This window comes from Corvus brachyrhynchos, unplaced genomic scaffold, assembly GCF_000691975.1.
Source record: "Corvus brachyrhynchos isolate BGI_N302 unplaced genomic scaffold, ASM69197v1 scaffold14, whole genome shotgun sequence".
Taxonomy (NCBI): Eukaryota; Metazoa; Chordata; class Aves; order Passeriformes; family Corvidae; genus Corvus; species Corvus brachyrhynchos.
Genome location: NW_008239110.1, coordinates 15,782,808 through 15,805,867, shown reverse-complemented (window position 1 = coordinate 15,805,867; position 23,060 = coordinate 15,782,808). Strand labels below are relative to the sequence as shown.

General features: G+C 36.9%; 1 protein-coding gene across 19 annotated transcripts in view; it reads left to right on the top strand.

The window, feature by feature from the left end:
* Nucleotides 1-23,060, top strand: part of PTPRK (protein tyrosine phosphatase, receptor type K) — a 388,760-nt gene that overhangs the window by 276,775 nt on the left and 88,925 nt on the right. For all 19 annotated transcript variants that reach the window (XM_017739562.1, XM_017739558.1, XM_017739564.1 and 16 more), the window contains exon 8: nt 14,879-15,181. In XM_017739562.1, the coding sequence (XP_017595051.1) occupies nt 14,879-15,181 (303 nt within the window). The remainder of the gene's footprint in view (nt 1-14,878; nt 15,182-23,060) is intronic.

Genomic DNA, 23,060 nt, shown 5'->3' with positions numbered 1-23,060 from the left:
GAAGAGAGAATCTGCAAAGGCAAGATAGCTCACTATAAATTTATGATGTTATACTTGTAGAATTTTGTACTTGCTTTGAGATTTGCATTTGAAGCTTCATTTTTACCTTTTTGCCTCCTCTGATAGTTTAGAGACAGAATAGATAGTATAGTTTACTGTCTACACAGGAATGTAAATAAATACATGCATTTGGAAGAAGTAGTACAGAAACACAAAAAGAGTTTTGGGGGATGGAGCCCAGCAGTCACCAAAAGTTCTTTGTGTAGTGGTGACAAAATGACAAAAAAGCAGGGTCAGAGCTAGGAGGAAAGATGTGATTTTCTGAGTATGACCAGTATTGATAACTGAATGCACATCTAGTGTCCATGCTTTCAACACACAAATGCAGATTTGGGAGGAATGGAGAAAAGGACCACAAAGAGAGTCAGGGCTTAAGATGTTGTATTGAAAAAGGTGACTTAAAGATCTCAATCATATATGTCTATCAGAGAGAAGGAGGTAATTATACAGTATTTGTATGGGGAATAATACTATGGGTACAAAAGACCTCTTTCCTCTAGAGGAGGTAAAATGTAAGAACCTCAAATGGCTGCATGCTGAGATCAGGCTCATTTAAATTAGAAGTAAGGCACAATTATTTGTCTTTAACAGTGGAGCTATTAATCATTGGAACAAATTACTGAGAAAAGTGGTGGGAACAGACAATTGCCATAAATTATAACTCCCTGAGGAACTACCACAGGATTCAGTTATTGGTTTCACCAAAGAGGCATATTATGGAACCCAAATACATTAGCTGAAGGAAATTGAACTCAAGCAGTAACACGAGCCACGTAAGGCTGGGATATTATCAGTCGTGTGATGCCAAAGCAGAGTCATAATTGTAATCATAGCTACAGCTCCATCATTTGTTTTTACTTCATAACAGTATCATTAAAGTGGTTTCTCATCCCCTTGTCTTTTTTCAAGGAAGGTAAGGAAATGAAAGTTGTTGGATTTTCATACTCAGACGGAAATGAGGATAACAAAAATTTTACAGCTTTACTTACTTTTGCAAAGAGTCAGTATCATTTTGCTGTCAATATAATCTGGTATCTTTTGGCTTTATTAAATGTCCTTCTCAAATGCCAAATGCTGATTATTATAATGAAGCTTGTAAAACAGTAGGTTGCATAAAACTTTTTTTCCAACCAGTTCTATTAATGACAAAGCTGGTTTTTTTTGTGGACTATATAATTTAAATTAATTTCTTATGAATCTATACATAACTTCCTCTTCCAATATTTTATATTTAGGTAGGATCTATTAATCTTGCTAAAAACAATTAAAACCAACTCAGAGTATTGTAGATCTTTTCTAAGACAGATAGCAGTTTTCCTAGCAAGCTACTCAGTCATGGCCTGATCAAAACAGCTGAGCAAGAATGAGGTTTCAGAGCCAGCAACAACAAAGAAATCAACCAGACATTTCAAATAAATTTCCTTGAGAATCTTTGTGTCAAGAAACAAAATATCTGAATTTAAATGGAGAGCAGCTTGAAAAAAAACACACTTGCCAAACTCCCCAGCGACTGAAGGAAACTTCATTTTATACACACTGCTTAATTAGGCAGTAGTGTTTGTGTCCAAAAGAAGACAAGCAGTCTGTTGTCCTTTGGGTTGAATGCCTACTGGAACTGTTTCTTGAGGGATGCATTCCTGAGGAGCCAAGCTTCAAGTAGAGCATGGATTACATTCTTTGCTTGGAAATTCCTATGGCTGTGGTGACTTTTTCCTCTGAAACCATTCAGAATTTGTGCTTGAAATTCTCTCTTTTCAGAGTATATGGTCTCCTTTCCTGCAGACTATGTGTCACTTGGATAAGCCAGTCTTGCAGCCATGGCAAAAATACCCCATGGCAGATAGATTTCACTATTAAATAAACTAGTTCACCCTCCCAGTAAATGGCTTGATTTAGATGCTTAGCTGTGAAAATCATATATTCTGTTTCTCTCTTCAGTCTCTGTATAAAGCCTTTGCTCAAAACCAACTAATACAGATTAGTCACTTTGTTGTAATGTTGAAAAAGCACTGCACTACCATGGTAGTAGTGGGAAAAGACTGAAAGCATAAATTTCATTAATCATACTGGTGATTGCAGTCAGCACAGCTTGCAAAACTATACTAGCTAGCCAGTTTCTTCCATGACTCCGACATACCTGATTTTTTTCTAGGTGTTAAAATGGGCCTCTATGCCATGTACATTCATATAACTATTGGCCTTTTCTCTTTTCTATAATTTCATTAAGAAGTAAAGGCAATGTACTTAGATGCATCACTGAACACTTATGATGATTGACTTCTGATCTTGGGTTTTATTATAATGTTCAATAGAAGTAAAATCTGACCCAAACCCTCTAAACAAATGAAACAAAACACTCATCAACAAATTTCTAGTAGATATGTATGACAACCTAAGGTTTATTAAACAGGACAACCCCAACCCATTTTGTTTAGATGTCTGCCCCTTGCCAAGTATCTTTAAATAGTGGTGTAAAATATGCAGATTAAAGTACAGTGAATTTCTCAGTCTTGTTCTCTAGTATAAAATCATAGAATCATTTAGGTTGAAAAAGAGCTTTAAGATCCTTGAGTCCAACCATAAACCTAACACTGTCTACCATAAAAGTCTACCATAAAAACCACAGCCCAAAGTGCCACATTCACATGGTTTGCAAAGACGAGACCTGAATTCTTCCGTTCAACTTTATTTTGCACATTTGTCTTAAATACTTCAGTTAAAAATAGTATTTTTAATAGGAAAAAATGCTTCTGGTATCTGTGAACTGCAAAGTTGCATGTCAAACAAAGCGAAGCTTGGTGAAATTTGAGTGAAGAGCCTTGCCATCTAACAGAGATCAGTGCCAGATGCCGTGAAGCAAGACAAAAAAAAAAAATCTTGTTCTTTCTTAGGGAATTCTTTGCTTTTCACCATATATTTGGAAATCAGATCAAGCCTTGAAGTCACATTTATATCTCCTATGTATCTGCCATGACTATTCCTGAGAGGTGTAGAATTTATGTTGTTGGGAATATCCAGAAATAGACTGGACAAGTTCCTGAGCAATCTGATACAATTGCTTTGAGGAGGCGATGGTGTTATATGACCTTCAGAGGTCCCCCCCATGCTGAATTTTCTATGATACTGTAATTTAATCTGCCTTCCAGATAGCCAAGTCAAAAGCAACAAGTGAAGAGTTGCTGGGAAAAGCAAATGTGCTTGGGGGGTTTTGGTGGTTGGTTTTTTTGACTGTCAGCACATGCCCTTGTTACAGCTCAAGTTAATAGTAATACTGTAATTTTGTGTAAATATTAAAGTAGCAAGTGAAATTTGGAAGGCAAGAGCTGCCATAACTTCAAGGTTCAAATCAAGGAGAGGGGGAGAAGGTGGTTATGGAGAATATGGCCAGCTGGAGAATAAGGCTGGCATTACAAGCTGGTATTAATGGATACGGGTACGAATAAAATTAGCTCAAAAAGTAGTGCAGAAGTTGTCAATAATTAGATAGATTTGGAATGTAAATTAAAAAGAAAACTCCACTGCTAGTATATAAAAGCCTTCAAAACAATTCTGAAGAATTTTATATTTTTAGGCATTCTACTGTAGATTCTTAATTCTGCAAATTATCATGATTGTTGATTAAGGCTATGAGCTAGTGGCTTGATTCTGGTGACAAGAGGGGATGGTAGTAGATTGGATGTGTGCTCTTTGTGTTGATCTCCAAAAGGTTAGCAGCAAGATGGGGTGCCAAAAAAAAAAAAGTCTGCAGACACCCAGGAGAATTTTTAAGTCTTTCAGTAATAAGGTGGGACAAAGGGATTGTTCTTCTATTTATTTTTAAACATTTATTAGACTCAGCAATAAATCTGATTTAAGTGACATAATGCTGGTGTCCAGCAATTAGCCTGCACTTCCAAATTAATACCGCATTCGCCTGTGTGGCCTTGACTTGACTAATTGGCTGCTTTTCCTTCTTTGCATTCTGTTGTGAGGGTATGATGACAGTGATTCAGCATGTACAACACAGGCATAAAAAAATAATTTAATGCTCCACTTACTCAGCAGGCGTGATTGACACTCTCTTGGGTGACTGCTGCAGCAGAGCTGGTCGGGGTAGCACATTGGCACTTGCTTTGCGCTAACAGCGAAGCCAAGACAACTGTTCTAGCACAATATCTTTTTGAAAGCCACAATGTGGTAAAATTATTGAATATGATTGACAGCTTGAACTAGATAGCTCTCTAGATGGGTATCTAGAACAAGAAAGCACATAATAAAAGTTGATGATTCCTGCAAGCAAAGAGCTTATACTTTACATATGCATGTGAGTGAAAAGTAGGTTTGTTTGCTTTGCATTTAGAAGCACCATCAGTTCTTTATAAAGTAAAATTGTTTGCTCATTAATTAATAAATTTTTATAAAAACAACTGATTTTGAAAGGAGGATAAGTTATTATCCACAGCATCTAGGATTGTTTTTCGTTTGCTGGATTTGCCACCTTTTCCTGTTGTCACTCATCCAGTTTTACTGTCGACAGAAAATACTCTAGGATCATTTTTCGTGAACAGTTTTATGTCTCTGGGATCATGGAATAAACCAGAAGAGTTCAGACCAAGTTTGCGAAGAGAAAATTGTTTCTAAAATACATTACCTTCTTTTACTGTAGGTGAATTATTTTATGTTTTTCAAGTTTCTGCTTAGACAGGAAAGAATAGCTTGGCAGAACACTAGATGGCTGAAAGTGAAGCAGCAGGGCAATTTCTTGAGAGTATTTTATGCAGCTAAATGGAAAAGTATTATTTGAATTTCATGGCCTATTTTAGAAAACACTTTCCCAGCTTGCTAGTGCCTCTCAACAAGGCTTTTTTGTTGCTTTTGTGTTCTTTTTGCAAGGACCTTCTTTCACAGTGGCTAAGAGGAGCTTGGGAGCTCACTTCTGCAGAGCCCTGCTTATGCTGAGGGAGCTCCAGGAACAAAAGTTTTGCAGGATTAGGTCCGATTTCCTAAAATAGCCTTGCAAATTTTGCAGCCACATGGTATTAGGAAAGAGAGTTGATACCATATCAATTTTGTCCAGACAGCAAATCAATATCAAAAACAAATATTCCATATCATCCTTTTCTTTTTGAAAACAAAGTTTTGAAGAACTTTTCAGAAAAAGAAAAAGTTCCTCTCTGGAAATTATCAATTTAGGGCTGTACATTCTAAAGAAAATTTCATGACCATTCCATTAACAATTCATAGGCAGAGCTTTGCCTGCTGACACAGGAATGCAATTTTTTCTCACAGGTGCATCACATCAAGGAACAGTTGAATTGAAATTGGAATACCTAAAATGCACAGAAAGTTGTTTAAAATATCTGTAAAGAAATATCAAATTAAGGTGTTAAGAAGATTATTCATGCAGGTACAAGTATTAGATTGTGATAATCACTTGGCAGTGGTGATTGACCAATGGATTGAGGAGTTTTCTTATTCATGTTTAGTCAAACTTTGGCAGGTGACTGTGTGACTTAAGTAAGAAAATTTCATTGAAATTCAAAAATGGTAAAATTTCATAGTTAACAATTATCCACCTTAGAATATCATTTTCCCCTTGTCTGCTTACCAGCATTTTAAGAATTCTACATACCATTGAAAATGGTTTCTGATCTTATTCAAGATTTTAATGTTAGAGGAATTCTTTGCTTCTGTATTTCTTTTGCCTGAAGAAAACGAGCTTGCTTGTACTATCAGTTTGTGTTCTTAAATTTGTATGAACCAATGAAGAAAATTAAGACAATTTGTTAAATAAATTTCCAACTGCTTAGAGAAAACTCTTCTGTACAGCTACAGGTTTGGTCATTCAACGTTTGAAAATAAATTACCTGTATTGTTTCACTGATGGGACAAAATACATACAGCAGAGACATTGTATGATACAGTGTCACGTCTGGTTTTAAACCACTTAATGAATCTGTGTTTCATCCAAGGTTTATCATATGCATTATATAAAGATATCTGTCACTAGGCAACATATATATTGTGTGATATGTAGTTTTGTGTTATTTATTTTGTGAAAGGGGCTAGAATAAGGTGCAACACACAGTTGTTATTGGGTTTTGCCATACAAACACAACATTGGATGTGTTAGTTCGTAGGCTGTGACCAAGGCAGAAATTCAAGGCTTTGTGTGTTGCAGGCAGTGGGATGGAGGGTGGGTGGTTTCAACTGAGGCCCCAGGGGCAGCAGGAGCCAAATGGAGCAAAAGGGAAACAGAAGAAAATCTTATTGAGACAATTTCAGTAGGTGTGTGGCGACAGACAGGATGAATTTTGATGGATGTTTTATCTGCATGTGGGGAAGTGAACATATCTGCACAGGTCTATCAGTGTACATGCACACACATATATGTATGTACAGGTTTTAAGTGGATATCAAAAGTACTGCCTGCAATTTTCAATTCTTAGTTATCAGAAGTGAATGTGGCCTTTTTTCACAGTCTACATCTGCACTTAGTCTGCACTTTGTACTGTGCTTACGATTTATTTATTATAGACTGCATTCTACATTTTTTCATTTATTTCATGTGATGATATTTATGCTTCCTAACTTGCAGGACTGAAAGTTTTATATACACGAGAAAGGAATTGAAGCATTAATGATACCCATAGAAAATTCTTGTTTAGCTTATTCACACTACTCCAACTTAGTCATTTTGCTTAATAATCATTACATCCTCAGCTCCCAAATATATAGTTTGTAAACAAAACCATAAAAACATGTTTATGAATGTGTATTAGAGAGAAATGAACAATATATCACCTAAGCAATAATGGTGATTTATGTTCAAATAAATGTTTGTAAATGCTTTCTTCATAGCATTGAATAGTTAGGTTCACTGTTAAGGTGGGTAAAAAGTGTATACATGTGTGTGTAAATGCACACTACATATTCTTTATAATTGTTATTGTTTTAGATGATATCTTCCATTCTGCTTTAACATAACCAGGCCACTAATATTTAAAGTCAAAGGTTCACTTTTTTTCCTATCCCTAATAGTTTTGTAAATGACTTTACAGAATTAAACTGCACAACTGTAGTCTTGAACAGGCTTCCTAGGCATTTTGTAATGTCAGGCTTCCCCTGTGTTTACTCTTGCAGTCGGATGCTTGTTGACATGCTGATTTGTGTTTTACACCACTAGATAGGTTTTGTTCATTTGGAGGAATGAGATTAAAGAGGTCATGCCAGCTTTTCCCCTCCTTTGCTAGATCATATAGTTCCTTTTGATTTAAACTCAGATTTAAAAAGAAAAAAAAAGTGGATTTTTGCAGCTAAGCTAAACTGGAGAAATCAATAGAATTTATTATCAAGGGATGTCTAATCTCTCAAGCTAATACAAGACTTTGCAGCTATTGATTACATGCTACGGATGCATAAACTGTTAATCATGTTGGAGGCAACAGAATAAACGTACTATCAAGACAAAATGGGCAAATAATTGTCGGTGGCGCAGTTATAGTTATCTGTTCACTACACCTAGGATGCAGGGAGAACTGTATTTTGCATCCAAAAAATACGTCCTAAGATATATTGAATATCCCCTTGTTGCTACTGGAACTAGTGTAGTAGAGCTGATTATCTATGTAATAATTCAAATGCTTTTTTCAGCTCCCTGAGGTATGTGGTCAATAAGAAATTTGTAAGCTGGTCTAATAAATCAGTCACTAGATGAAGTGAAAAGATAAAAACTCATAGATTTTCATGCAGTAGCATTATAGCCTTTGTTTGCGCCAAAATAAATCGGTAGTGTTAACACAGTATAAATACCATAGTTTCATTTATTCTGGGTTCATATTTCACATGGCAAACAGATGGATATACTAATGCATAAGAAGTTCATTCTTTTTGTTTGCATCCATATTTGTTTTGTATTCTGTATGTGTCACACATTTGAGAAGGGAGGTGCACAGCAATCCCTATGATTTTTATTGTGGGAATATGTACCTGTTAATATTTTCTTTCTTGTCAGACTGCAGAGAAGACTTCAAATTGCACTACTTCTGTCAACTTCATTTAGCTTTTGTTCCTTTGGTCTTCACTATTTCTCAATGCTTCTAGGTTTAAAAAGGTTGAAGGCTTGAGTTTTCAAATGTGGCCACCTAAAATCAGGCCTCTTAACTGCTGACATGAAACAAGATTAAAAATAAATCAAACCAACACTAAAAACAAAAACTCCAAAACAAACCAACCCAACCAAACAAAAACCCTACCACCAAGTACCTCAATTAGACTTTCCAGTTTGCATTTACCTACATGGCAGGTGTCCTGGTTTTTGTAGATTCTGAGAATGAGGGAGTTCAGGTACTCCAACAGTGGAGTAATATTTTATTCCAATAACATATGAGAAGGACATATCGATCCAGTTGGTAATGTAATGTGGTGTGCTTTTGGCTTGGAATACACATTTAGTAGGTAAAAGAGAGTCCCTGACTGAAGATAAGTAGTTCATGAGCTATCACTATGTAGCTGTTAAAGAATTGGGGCCGATGCTGATAATTGATTAATGCCTTTACTTTAAAGCTGTCTTTAACTCTACTTGGAAATGGTAAAAAATCTACCAGTTACAGACAAGAAACTTGAATAGAATTGGCAAGAATTATTCTGTCATAAAGACAGGCTGGTCATAAAGACAGACTGAAATGCATGGCATTTTTGGGATGTCTGAAGGATCTTCCTGTAATATCATCATATTGTTAAATAATGGAGTTATTGGGAATTAATCTGAACTAAATTCTTTTGGATTTGTAGGTTAATAATCCTTGGAACACAGGAGCTTCATCATGGATATACTAATACAGCTCACCTTATCCAGGGATTTTTGTTAGCTTTGTTCATAACATGACTTAATTACAGTTTGCTCCTTTGACAATAGCATGTCACCCCCAAAAGTACAGAAGTAATCACAGTTGATGTGTATAGGTCTTAGACTGTGGCTGTCTCTTGAAAAGTTTAATTCTAGCTTGGTCCTTTTTAATGAGTCATACACTTCTGTATTCAGCAGTCCTAACTAAGTTCATGATCTGAGGAACTTAGTATCTATATAAAAAACCTTTATGCTTGATTCATTATTCACTAATAGCAAAATAACTGAGAGTAATGCAGATGAAATAAGCAACCAAGAAACCTTTGCAGTTTTCTTACTGCGCTTCTGACAGCTTTGGGCTGTGCTTCCTTTGGCTTTCTTCACTCTTACCTTTCTTCCAGCTTCTTATCAGGGGTCTTTCAGAAGAGTTCTTTATAGCAACAGGACTGTAACTTTTGGGAACATTTTGTTTTTGTAGGACCTCGCATGAACCAAGAAAGCAGCAACAACCACAGTGACATCTTAGAATAATCCTCCTTTATTTCCCACATGCCAAGCAAGGAGTTACCCTGGAAAGGTCAGGAGAAGACACAGGACAAGGAGATTTATGCTCTTGTAAAAGAAAAGTCTGTGAAATTCCAGTGGCTGTTCAGACTGAGAATATTAACAGAAATATAAAGACTTATTTTTTTCTATGTAGTTTTTGTTTTAAAAGGCAAGACAATCAAAGGAGCCTCTTTGAGAAACACTGTGCTTTAAGTTATGGGGTTATTACCTGTACTTTTTAAATAGTGGTCATACATTTGCTTTTCTATGTGAGAGTTTATATTTAACATAAGCCCCACATCTCTCTGCAGTTCCCTCAAGTACACAAATTTGTGCATTATCACGCCTTCCAAGTCCAGTTTGTTTTCACCTCCTGTGTCACCAATGAAGGCTACCTGGGTTACTCTTAAACTTGATATGAATTTCAGTCAATGTAGTTAAAGCAGAAATTGGAAGTCAGCTCCTCCGTATAATGACAGACTAGAAAGAGTTCAAGGGGGAGGAAGGATCCAAACAGCAACCCAAATTAAAGAATTGAATGCATAGACAGTGTGTAGACAGGATATGCTGGTTTTTGAGAAGCACTATCTTTATCTGAAATGCTTGTGCTTTAAAATTTGTCTGTTTTTCATTTCATGTGAACAAATGTGCATTCTGGTTTCTTGTCAGAAGATCTAATTCTCCCACCTCTGCCAGGTACATGGAAATTAAACTGTCTTGCAGTCAATATTTAGGATTTCTGAGGAAAGGCAGCAAAAGCACAGCACATGTCACACTTTGCTAGCCTCATTGTATGGGGTTTTTTTCACAGCTTTTGGGACATCTGCTTCTCTCTGATTGACAGTAGGCTAATAAGTATTATCATTAAAAATAGGTTCTGAGGAAATGCGTGCTCTCACCTTGCTGCTTTGGCAGCTGTGAAGGCTTTTGTTTTCACTCCCATCTCTGTGTAAGTGAAGATAATCTCTACAAAGAGGCTTGATATTGACCTGTCATATCACATGTTGCTTATAAAGCACAAAGAAATTGAATTTCATTTTATCTGTTATCTGGAGTGTCTTATTAAATCATCCTGCAGTTGAGAGGTTGTATGGGGTCAACAGGTTCTGTCTCTTTTGCCATATATCCCTCAATTGTTAACCTTTGGAGAATTACTAAAATGTTCTTTATTTTACCCCATAAGGTTGGGTTAAATCTTCTTGATCCAGAAATTGTTGTGATTGAGTGGCACATGCATGTATTTTACATGGTTTCTGGATAAGGACTGAGGATTTAGTAATCTGTACAAATGTAGAGATCTCTTATTATTCTGGTTTTTCTGTTCTTTTGATATTCTCCCAATGCTTCTGTTTTTAATTGGTTCAACGAGGCTAAAAACAGTCAGATTGGACAATAGATCTGAGTCAGCAAGCACTTGGTAGTATTTGTGTGCCAAGACAGAAAGCAGAGGCGAAGAGGAGGGAGATAACAGAGATGGGTAATGCCAGGTATTAGAAGCAAAGGGCAGAGAGAGAGGCTGGCCATAAATAGAAGTGGAAGTGGGGTGGAGGTCATAGCAGCAGCCCATGGGCAGGCAAGGTCTGGCAGAAGGGAGCTTGTCATCATTAGTGATGTTCACAAGAATCTAAAGGTCAACCCTGCCACCACCACCACCAAATCCTCCATATGCCTTGTTGCTGGGTTCCTGTTTGAAGATCTAACTCTGCCAGTCAGGATGTTCATGTCTAAGAGCTTGACGCAGTCACAGGATATTGAATTTCCTGCAACAACAGAAGTCCTGCATACTTTCTGCTGTCACCACAAAGGACTCCCTCCAGCATTTTATCCGATGGAGAAAAAGGCTTGAAAAAAATAAATTATGAATATCTTCTCCCCAAAAATTTAAAATTTAAATACAAGATTTAATGCAAAACAACAACAAAAAAAGCTGTTTCATTCAAATGTGAAGCTCTCAATCAAGAAATCTTTCTAAAAGAACAAGCCAAATTGTTGTTTTTCAAATAGCATGTCCTCGTGCTCAGATATTCAGTTGATGTCTGGGCACTGTTATGCTTTTTCAAACTTGTTCTAAGAAAACCTTAAGAAAAGCCTACCAAACCTCTTTTTAAAAAAAGACTAGAGTGTAGGATTGGAGTTAGAATTTGGGTAGAAGCACTGGCATGTACATTATAAAGGATCTCTCTGAATTGCTGCGACTAGGTGTCTGATGGCCACCAGTGACCTGGGAGCTGGGAACCATTCAGTGTTCTTGTGCCCCTGGCAGTAATTCACTTAGTAGCTTTGAATAAGCCATTGACCTTTGTTGTACCTCTTTCTCTTCACAGAAAAGATTTAACACCACTTACGTGTCTCACAGGGGTAATTGGTAAATTAATGTTTGAAAAATATTAAGTGCCTTCTGACATTATTATTGAAACTCCAGCAGACAGGTTAAGGATTGAACAGGTATTTTGAGAGCATCTTATTTCTTCCCTCTTTGTCATAGGCTGCCACTTTGACATGGGTAATGAAACAGAGAAGTGTGAACTCATGTGCTTGAAAGTCCATGTATTTTGGATAAAAGTTCTAGATGTGACTTAGAGAGGAAAGATGGGAAAATAACTGGGAAGACAAGATGTGAATTGAATTATTTGGATTAGCAGTACTCAAAGAGCGTCAAGAGATCAGAAGGTAATTCATAAATTGAAATTAAATCCCAATAGGGTTAAAGAAATGTTCCAGTGAAATGCAAACCCTAAATTGTGATGGGGAAATGGAAAAAAAAAGAGATGAACAATTTTTCTCCCATCAAGATCAAAGCTGTTCTTAATGAGATGGTTGAGATCTTTGGGAAGCCTACTCAAAAATTCAATAGCGTTTTATCTGAGAAAAGTAATTATTCGAAGATTGCTTTCTACTGAGGTGTTACAGATGGAGACTTTGTGGTGTGGTAGTTTAAAACAATTGGTCTTTACCTCTAGAGATTCCCAAGATGAACATTGCCCAGAAGAAAGAGTGAAATTGTGTTTTTAAAGCATCGTTTTAGGAGCAGTGGGACAGTTGGCAGAGTTTACTAAAGCTGTTGAGAGACTCTGCAGACTTTAATTACCATCTCAATATTGCAGAAGTTGTTTAATTTCTGCCAAAGAAGGGAATAGTTGTGAGAAAGTGAGATCACACTCTGTCTTTCATTCTTTCCTTTTTGACAGGTGAATAAAGGATGCTTTTCAGTATCTCCTCTGATGCTGTGACACATTTGTAAAATTTGCATAGAATTGTAAAATAATTTTTCTTTAAGATTAACAAAGCTTTTATTTTTCTTCTCTCTTGAAAGTGCTGTGCAGCATAGTGTAAATGCAGTTTAAGTCTTGTCATGAGAGATGCAAGATGAAAATGGTGCGGATTTTCTGTTACTGATTAGTCAGCCTCAAACACTAATAGTTTCAGACTTCATGGTCAGACGCCAGGTGTTATGTTGTGTTAATTCCAAAAAATTTTGAATTCAGGTTTGAATTCCATCTCTAGTGGGAGTGGTTGGAGGCACAAACTGGATTAGGAACAAAGAGGAAATTATTAAAATGAGAAAAATCATTCCATTTCAGAAGGAAAACTTAGCCTATAACACATTTCCTTGGTGAATGATATGTTTACTCTTTTAGGCCTCAAACTCTAAATCAGGGTGTGTATAAGTAAGTTTTGCACTGTCATTCATGTGAGAAAAAGGCTGATTATACATATCTGTATGTATTTATATATATATATATATGTATGTATGTATGTATTTGTCTTAACAGTTCTCTTCCTCCATGGCACTTGAGTGTGTTCAGTTTTTTCCCAAATGCTTGAAGTAGCCAAGTGAATACTAATTCCTTGAAGACCCTTGCCAGCTCCTTCAGTAGATCTACTACATTGCTATTTTTTTTTTTCCATGACTGCCTCACACCTCTCTGTACTTGCTAATGCCCCAGCTATTGTTTCCTCTATAAGGCCCTGTTTTTTCTCCTTCTCTTCAAGTCTCTTATCTCTCAAGGACCTTTTCAATGCTATCTTTCAGTTTCAAATCTCTATTATTAGAGTACACAGTGTGTTCAGACAGCTACTGTCCAGGAAGTCAACTTACTAATTTGTATTTTTCACTGTATATATGATGAATCAGTATTTAAGGGCAAAGTTAATATATGTGCTTGTTCAAAATGAAGAAAGAAAAGGATAGATCATGGAAACAAATAGGTGTAATTTTTAATCCTTAACACTCATCCTGTTACTAGGAATACCTTTATGTTATATTTAGAATTCAGTTGTTTTGATGTTTGAAACTAAATGTTTGCAGTTTGTCTGGCAAACTGCATGCTGAATAGATTAGACTGATTCACGTTTCCTTATTTCAATATACCATCTGTGCTTTTGGCTGGTTTTTGCCTCACTGGAACTCATATAAGCTAGTTACAAAGTTTATGCTCAGAAAGAGAAATCGTATACTTCACTTCCTTCAACAATCTTGACTGTTTTGACCTTAAACCAGAAAGGACACAAGGCTGAAGCTGTATCAACAACAGGCTTTATTTTCTCTGGTGAGGAAGCATGGTGTATTTTCAGTGAAGATCTAGTATATACAGTCATAATTTTCATTGTGTAATCATTTTAATTAAGTTCAATGATAAAAGTTAGCCTTGCATGAGGAATGAATAGAGAGACAGTGAAAGACTGATGACCACTTGGGGAGCATCATGTACCCTGCTGGTGGAAACACAAGTGTGGAGAGCAGCCGAGCTCAGGGAGCAGGTCAGAGGTTACCTGCTCATAGTAATGTCCAATCATGGTTTTAGGGATTTGAAGGAATCAGGATGCAATGGGAATATCCAAAAGCACTTTTTGTGCCGTTTCTGAGGGGTTTTGCTTGAATGAATAGCTTCATTACTCAAATAATAAACACTAATTAATATCTGCATCATTTTTGTAACTGCTAGTTTAGTAAGGTAATTTGTATAATTAGTATACAGTATTGCTTGGTGGCATGATAAATCATAATGTATTATATGTTCACTCTTTACCATTATGATGTATTATCTAATTTACACAGGTAAAAAAAAAGGAAAAGGGCAAGGGGGAAAATCAGGAAGGGAAGCCAGCAGTGACAGCTGGGTGGCCTTTTGGTCACTCTTCTTGCATCTGTTGCCTGTATTCTCAATTGCTTTGAATTGCTCCACTGATAATTAACAATTCTTTTTCTCACTGTTGCTAAGTCTCCATCACTGAATAAAGCCTGCAAAGAGAGGACAGAGAGGAATGAAGTAAAAAAAATTAAAGACTGGCAGCTTTTTTTCCTCCAGGGTACCTGTGCAAAGGATGATATTTTCCTGTTTGTTAGGTGCTTCCTTTACTTTTACATTCACATCTACCAGCTACAGTTCAGTGCAAGGATGAAGAATGTTAACAGTGTTTTCTTCATTATGCTCTGTTTTCTAGAACCTATGAGAACACCAAAAACACTGAAGATTGCTGAGATACAGGCCAGACACATCGCCGTGGATTGGGAATCTCTGGGCTACAACATCACTCGTTGCCATACTTTCAATGTCACTATATGCTACCACTACTTCTGTGGACACAATGAGAGCAAAGCAGATTGCTTGGACATGGACCCCAAAGCACCTCAGCACGTTGTGGATCGTTTGCCTCCCTACACAAATGTCAGCCTCAAAATGATCTTAACCAACCCAGAAGGGAGGAAGGAAAGCGAGGAAACCATTATCCAGACAGATGAAGATGGTATGTTAAATGCTCTTATGGAAATTACATCCAAGTCCAGTCTAGGCAGGTGGAAGGAAATTACTTTGTGTGTTACAATATGTATCCCGAAGGATGGAAGTTCTTTTCTATTAATGTATTAATTAGCCCCCAAATGGTAGCTATGAAGGTGTTATAGCTGTCACCCTGCATATGTAGCTAAAACCGTCCATGCAGCACAAGTCAAACTGGATCTCTCTCTCTCTCTCTCACCAGAAAAAGGAGGATGGCTTCCCAGTCATTCAAAAAATGTGTTAATGCAGGTGATGAGAAACACATGCTGGTGTTAGACTTCTTCACAGTATTAGGTGTGGTATTTGAAAATTAATTCTGTAAATCATATTTAAATATTGAGTTCAGTGGTTAAAGACTTTATTCAAGATTTAAAACCTCTACAGCAAATATATTTGAGCAGTAATTTATGTTGCAGGTCACAGAATATAGTATCTGCTAACTATTTGAAAGCCCACAATCAAATTAAAGTATTATTTTGACAACTTGAGAATTAGACTCAATGATTCTTATGGGTCCCTTCCAACTTCAGATATTTGAACATTCTTCTTTAAAATGCTTTCAGCAAAGTTTCATTGACAAGACAGTTGAATTTACCTCAGCTGTGAAAAAATAAAGAATAGATTTAGACATGTTAATGGTGATCCATTCAGAGGCTGGGCTATGAATCTTAGTATCAAGGATATGAAAATAAAAATCGATATTTTTCCTTAATAATATTTAAAATGTTGTAGCAAAAAGCAGTTTCAGTTTCTTTTTCTTATGTTTAGATTTTGTGAAAGTACTGACAACAGCAAAATGAAAATAGATACTTCCATAGGTAACAAAAAGAGAATACTTGGACTAATATAAGACTGTAGATAAATAAAAAGGTAAAATTGAAAAAAGTAATGTGTTTACTTGCCTGCAAAATAAATGAATGGGAAATATAGCTTTATATAACAGTCAGTGTTAGTGTCTGGTAGTGCTGTTTTTCCATATATTTTCAATTTGATGAGAAATAGAAGAGGAATATATTTACTGTTGCAATAAAGAGAGAACAATTTATTACATAGGTAGAATATGAGAATATGAGCTGCAGAAAACTATAGACACAGATGCATCATATGAAGATTTACTGACAAGTACAGAATTAGAATATTTCATGGAATTCAAATTAATTTTTTATTTATTTTAAACATAATTAATGATGAATTACTTCTGTGTTTGTGTTTACATTGTAGATATGTATGGTTGCTATTTTCCTTGAGGTTAAAAGAGTAGTAGTGATATTGTTAAGTTCATGGAAAATGGATTTCTTTTCCTTTTAACTGGATTTTCAAGAGAGATTATGGTTTCCAATGGCCTTTGCCTTGCTAGATGTGTGGAGATGGCAGATGGTCACTGTGTCCGTACTTGTCAGGGGCAGAGTCAAATGCATTTTTATACTTTGTCTCCTGGTTTTGTTGTTGATTTTTCTTGGAAGATGGTGCACACAAGGCAGGTTTTGGTCTCAAGCTAGCACACCAGCATACTGTCAGTGAACTTGAGTTGAATTGGCTTTGGTGTCACAAGTGGTGTAGTGTAGAAGAAGCCTCACCCAGTGAACTAAAGTTGCCAAGGTAAACTGTTTGAAACAGATGTTGTTTTCACAGAGGGACTGATAAATTTTAAAAGGTACCTATATTTAGGTGTGCTGGTGGTAATAATGCTTGTGACCTGAAAATAGCCTCCTGTGGGCTTGACTCTGTGAAACTATTGGGATTAGAATCAGATTTTAATTTTGTGTTACTGATTGATTGGAAGTCTATGTCTTGCCATGACTACAAACTACTGGGCTTGCAGACAATGTACAATACTGAGAGGTTCACACCTGAGTCTTTCCTTGAGCTCTCACAGCAACAGTAAACTAAATCCCGTAGCTGACTGCTTATGTGTACAATGCTAATTTAGTTCCAGTCCGAGTGATCAAGTATCTGAAACTATTTCCAAGCAGAGTTTGCAGCTTAAAGCAGGACTTGGACTAAGAAGATGAGAGGTCCAATTATGTATGTGATTCTGTGCCCTACATTTAACACATGGTCAGATGAAGCTGCATTGTCTTCATGGTTTTTGCAGGTTTTAGAGTAACCATGATTTTAATTAGATCATGGAGGCATTATCAGTGATTCATTTTGGAGAAGGAAAGTAGAAGAAATAGGGTGTTGTCCTACATTTTCGCAAATAACATTAGTTAGAAATAGCCCTGATTATGATTATCTGAAACCGCCCTATGTTTTATATTTTTCATAAATAGAAATTTTGAAAACTCCAGATTACAACTGATAATTAAATTTTTGTAAGCTTTTCTGAAGGGTGGGATTCTTTACAATGCTGCTTTTTTTCACAAGGTACTGCTAAACAAGCAAAAACTTTATAGACTGTTGGAGTTAGAGATGCCTACCTCATGTTTTCTTGTCTCTCTTCCTCTCTACCATCTTGCCCTCATTTTCTGTTTTTCCTCATACTTTCCCATGCTTCCAAGCTGCCCCTTTCGTATCTTCAGTTGTTGTTTTGTTTTAACCTTTCCCTTCATCTCACTGCGTCTTTCAGGTCATTTCTTTCCTTCTGCCAGGAGCTTTACACTTTCCTGAACTTCTAGGATTTCCTAAAAGCAGAGGACTTTAGATTTTTATGAAGCTCTTCTGTGAGACAGGGAGGATCTCTGGTTGTCTTTCACATAGGTTCACATTTATGTAAGGCTGTACAGCTGGGCTGGGGGTCTTTCAGAAATGGCTGGACCTGTCAGAGTGCTGAGTGGTAACTGAGTTGCATATGATACCTGGAGCAGAATTAACTCATGAAACAATTAGTAGAAGAATGAGGTAAGATTCAAAAGCTGTGCTTCAGATCTCTTGAGCTGTGGCTGACAAACGAGGAAGGTTTTAATAGCTTGTAAATCAATATCTGCAAAAGAGTAAAGCCCAGGAATATCAAGACAGTCTGAAAACAGTCTTTCTTCTGACCAGAGCTAGATCTGAATACTTGGTAGTTTCAGTATTTCTGTTTAGCACCAGAAGATGGAATTAATCTTAAAAGTATGTTTTAGTACTTCCAGAAAGTTGTATTCCGTGTAAAAATAAAACCCCTGAATGAGACACTGATAAACAAACTTTGCAAAAAGACAATGAAAACAGGGAAATTTGTGAGTCTTTTAAAAGTGAAACAACATCTTTTGCTTTGGGGAGAAACCACACAGCTACTAAGGTTTGGAAGAAAGCTCTTCTGAGTACACAGGCACTTGGCATTATCTGTGCTATGACAGGGACTCTGCTTTTCCTGGCTTGTACAGAAGATGGACAATGTTTGAAGCATTTGATAAAGGAAGTAGAGGAAGGCTCATGCAACCTGTGGCTGCATACATGCTGGGCAAAGACCATGTTTGGCACTTTGAGACAAAGTACAAAAACCAGCAGTGAATTTATCACTTAGCATGAATCATCAGCATGCACATGTTCTTGGAGCTGCCTGTTGACCAGAGCACTGCCAACGCAGGGGGACCCTTTGTAAAAGCAGTGGATGAATGGGATTAAAGCAGATAAATGCTTCCTTAATTTTTAATTGGAAACAGATGCAAAAGGCAGTGGATTAACAGGAGTAGTGACTTTAGCCCTGAGAGAGCAGCTATAGAGAAAGCAAATTGTGAAGCTCAAAGTGTTCAATGGTGATTTTATAACCAGTAAGTGAGTGTGTCATTGAACAGTAGGTAAACAACTAATTGAAAAGGATCACTTGGATTAGGAGAAGTATCCATTTTGGGGCTCGAAGTATACCAGAACTTTGGTCTGGGCCAAAGCACGTGCTCATTGGACACAAATGATGTCCCCTGATCTTTCAGGGGCTCATTCAGCTCCATGCAGAGATATTGAGAGCTATGATGCAGGGTTAATACATCAGCTGTCCAATCATTACTCGTGCTCCTGGAGAAACTCCAACAGGCTTGCCACTCTGGGGAACTGCAGAGGAAGAGGAAATGTTATAATTAGAAGACAAAAAAAAAAGAGAAAGAGTGAAATGCTTTGTATACTGTCTAGATGTGTGTCCTGACATCAGCTGGGATAGAGTTAATTTTCTTCCTAGTAACTGGTACAACACTGAGGTTTGGATTTAGGATGATAATGATGTTGATAGCACACTGATATTTTAGCTGTTCCTAAGTAGTGTTTATACTAAGTTGAGGGCTTTTCAGCCTCTCATGTCCTGCCAGCGAGAAGGCTGGAGGGGCACAAGAGGCTGGGAGGGGATGCAGCCGGCGTACTGACCTAAACAGGCCAAAGGGACATTCCATACCATGGAACATCATGTTCAGTTTATAGAATGGGGAGAAACTTGGCCAGGGTTCACTGCTGGGAAAACAGCTGGGCATCAGCCTGTGAGCGGTGAGCAATTGCAATGCCCGTAATTTGTTACATATATTCTAATTCTTTTATCATTGCTATTCTTGTTATTTTCTTCATTTTTTCTCCCCCATCCAGCTGCTGAGGGAGGAGTGAGCAACTGGCTAGGTGGAGCCCAGTTGCTGGCTGGGGTTAGACTATGACACTGTGTGTAGAGGAAATATCTTTCACCAGCTTCAAGAGGGAGGATTTTATGGCAATAGTTGATATTTAGTATTCTTCTATGATTGATAGTAGTAAGTTTTGTAAGTTGCCTTTACAAAAAACCGAACTGAACAAACAAAAAAACCCCATTTGCTATGAGAAGCATCTTCTTCCTTCCTGCCTTCCCAGTTGTTCTGGCACCCTAGGAAAATGATGGAGGAAAGAAGAAAATACGCTTTGATCAAAGTAAAAAAACAATGCTTCAAGGAGCTTTGAAAAAAACATGGACATAAATCTTTACTGGTAGCACTTTAAAAGTTGCAAAAACAGCCCACCTGGGAGAAAAGGTTAATAAACTATGTCCATTACAGCAAAGCAGGGCTGCAAAGATTGTTTGAAATGGAAAACTCTCTCAAAAAATGTATAACTCACATAGCTGAGTGACACATGCATAGATGTCAAGGGAACCAGGTATGCTAATCCTAATGGGGGAAAAGTTGGCAAATAGTTGCTCTTAGCAAAGAGAACCCCATGACTAAGAGATAAAAATTTCAATGCGAAGTTGTCCGTAAATGTCACTGCTAAAGGTATTGACCTCAGTTCTTGCTATAAATGAGACACTAGTTATATACATGTCATAAACATTGACAAAATTTAGTGTCAAGATAGTCAAATACAGGAGGAATTTTTGTCTTTAGCAATAGTGAACTGAAACAGAGTATAACCAACCTACTATCATTGATGAAAGGAGCCTGGAATAACTTACCTGTCCTACATCTTGTGAAAATAACCTCCATTCTTTTTTTCAGATGGTAAGCAAGTTTTGCTATTGGCATGTCATTGAGAGAGAAAAAGTGCTTGCAGGACATGTGAGCACTTTTTGTGAAAGGCATCAGAAAAGCTGATTTGTGAGAAAGAAAAAAAAATATTTAAAATAAAAAAAATTTTTAAATATTAGCACAGATTTATTTTAAGCTTACACTGAACAAATGATGAGTGAAGTAAGCTGTTTTAAGATATTGTGGAGACTAGAAATGCAAGCTGGGTTTTATATGAATAGCTAAGGAAAAATTGGCCCTGAAATGCAGAATTATTTACCCTGGCTCAAACAACTTCCTACTTTCATTTCCATTAGGTACCTATATTAGAAATGTTATAGCTAAAAAAGTGATACTGCGTATACAGTTATTTTGTTGAAATGCTGTGTTCAACATAATGATGCTTGCATGTAGGCCAGAATTAGTGGCTCTTTTAGCAGTTTTTGTGGTGGAATGAGGGCTTGCACGTGGCCCCACAAGTTTCTGTGTTCCTAAGCCATGTGCTAGCTGAAAGCAGTCTCCAAATATTGAATTGCATACTTTCAGAAAGTTGTAAAGCTTGTATGTGATGTTACTTCATCCTGAAATTGAGAAACATTTCCAAATCCCAGGAATGAGGTGTACTGAAGTCAGCACTTGATGTGAAAAGTCTTTAAACAAATTCTGCCTTAGGTGTCCAAGCGCCCAAATTTAGCACCACCAGAACTTGTGCATTTGGATATTGGAACAAGCTGGCCACAGAAGTAGTGGAATCACCATCCCCGGAAGTACCTCAGCTCCAGGCTTTCATAGAGTTAGGGTTAGGGTTCAGGGAGCCAGAAAGCCTTCAGCTCCAGGGGCACTGGATCTGCAAAAGGAATGCCCAAGGGATCAAGGCAAGGCATCAACATTGCTGCCTCCACATCCATTGGAGTCTGGGCCACCCATGGTGATGGGGACCTCAGCCTCAGCACCAAGCTTCCATTAGGGTAAGGCTGGAGTTTGGAGAGCCAGGAAACCTACAGCTCCAGGGACACTGGGGCTGGAAAAGGAATGCCCAGTGAAACGTGCACCAGACAAGACTCAATATAAAATCTTTTTTTTTTTCTCAGTAACATTCAATAGTATTTTGTTCTTTGCTGCAAATAGTCCAACTTGAATGATTTCCAAAGAGGTAATTTTTGTCACCACATATTGTGTAAATGCTCTTATGGTAAAGACTAGCAACAGGAGTTCTGGTTTTGTTTTTCCTTTTTAATATATAAAATTTGCTTCTATTTAAAACTTAGTCTTCAGTTGTAGTAAAGCGTAAAGTAAAAATGGCAAATCCTTCAGAAAAAGCCAATGGAAAGGTGGACCATTTTAGTTTCTTGTAACGTTTAAACAGTGGGAGAGATTAACTGTCACCATCTCCTGAAAATGAGCATCTGCTTTGAGAGAAAGGCTGTAAGTTTGCTGCTGATCTGCTGCCCTTTTGATTACAACAAAACAATTTCTCCCAGTATAACCCTGCATATTCCTGCACATAACTTTTACCACAGAGCATAGTAATACTGTGCATGACTTTCAAAGAGTATAATAATAATAAAAATACTCTGTTTACATGCACTTTCATTATTTTGTAGCAGGAAAACTGAAGTAATATAAATTCATTTTTATAGTGGTCGGTGTCAGTTAATACATTGTTTTCCCAGAAGTAATGTATTGTAATATAAATTTCCTGTTAAGTCAGTGTAGAACAACATTTAAGTGACACTATTTGTGAATAACAATTTATTTGTGACTGTGACATAATTTAATGCAAATATATTGGTCTAAAATGAATTGGTGTGATGTCAGATTGATGGTTTGTACATACATTATGCATAGTATTTATAAAGTCCACCACCCCACATGCATATAGAAGAAAAGATTATCATCTATTCACTATATGAATAAATAGCTTTATTAAAAGAGCTCTGGAGTTGCATGTAAATTATGAAAGAAGAGCTTGTGTTGTTTGCACTATAAAACCTTGCTGAGATTCCCTTCAAAATTGTTTTATCTTACTTTTATATATATGTGCATTTTATGTTTGTCTACTTTTTTACTGTTGTTTATTTTTCTTAAGTTCAAACTCTCTACTGATATCCATATAGTTAAACCCACTTGAATTATTTCAGTTCTTCAGATAAGTGTAAATCTTGACTTGTTGGAAGTTTAACACAGAATAATGCGTGGCAAAGAAAGTGTGTTTAATGCTGTTGTCACTGAGAGATGGTGGGGTCACACTTCACAAGGTCAGCAGATGGAAAGAAAATCAATGAGACCATAATCTTTTTCAAAAGTGGGTGCAGAGGCCAAAAGGTCTGAGTTCAACTCCTCTAGCAGCTACTTATACTTTTAGAATTATTCAGATGATAATGTTAAGTAACATACTTCACCTTAATATGCTTGTAATAGTCTTGAGTGTTTTGACTTAAGTGTAAACTGTCTGTAAGTTCAAGGGAAAGA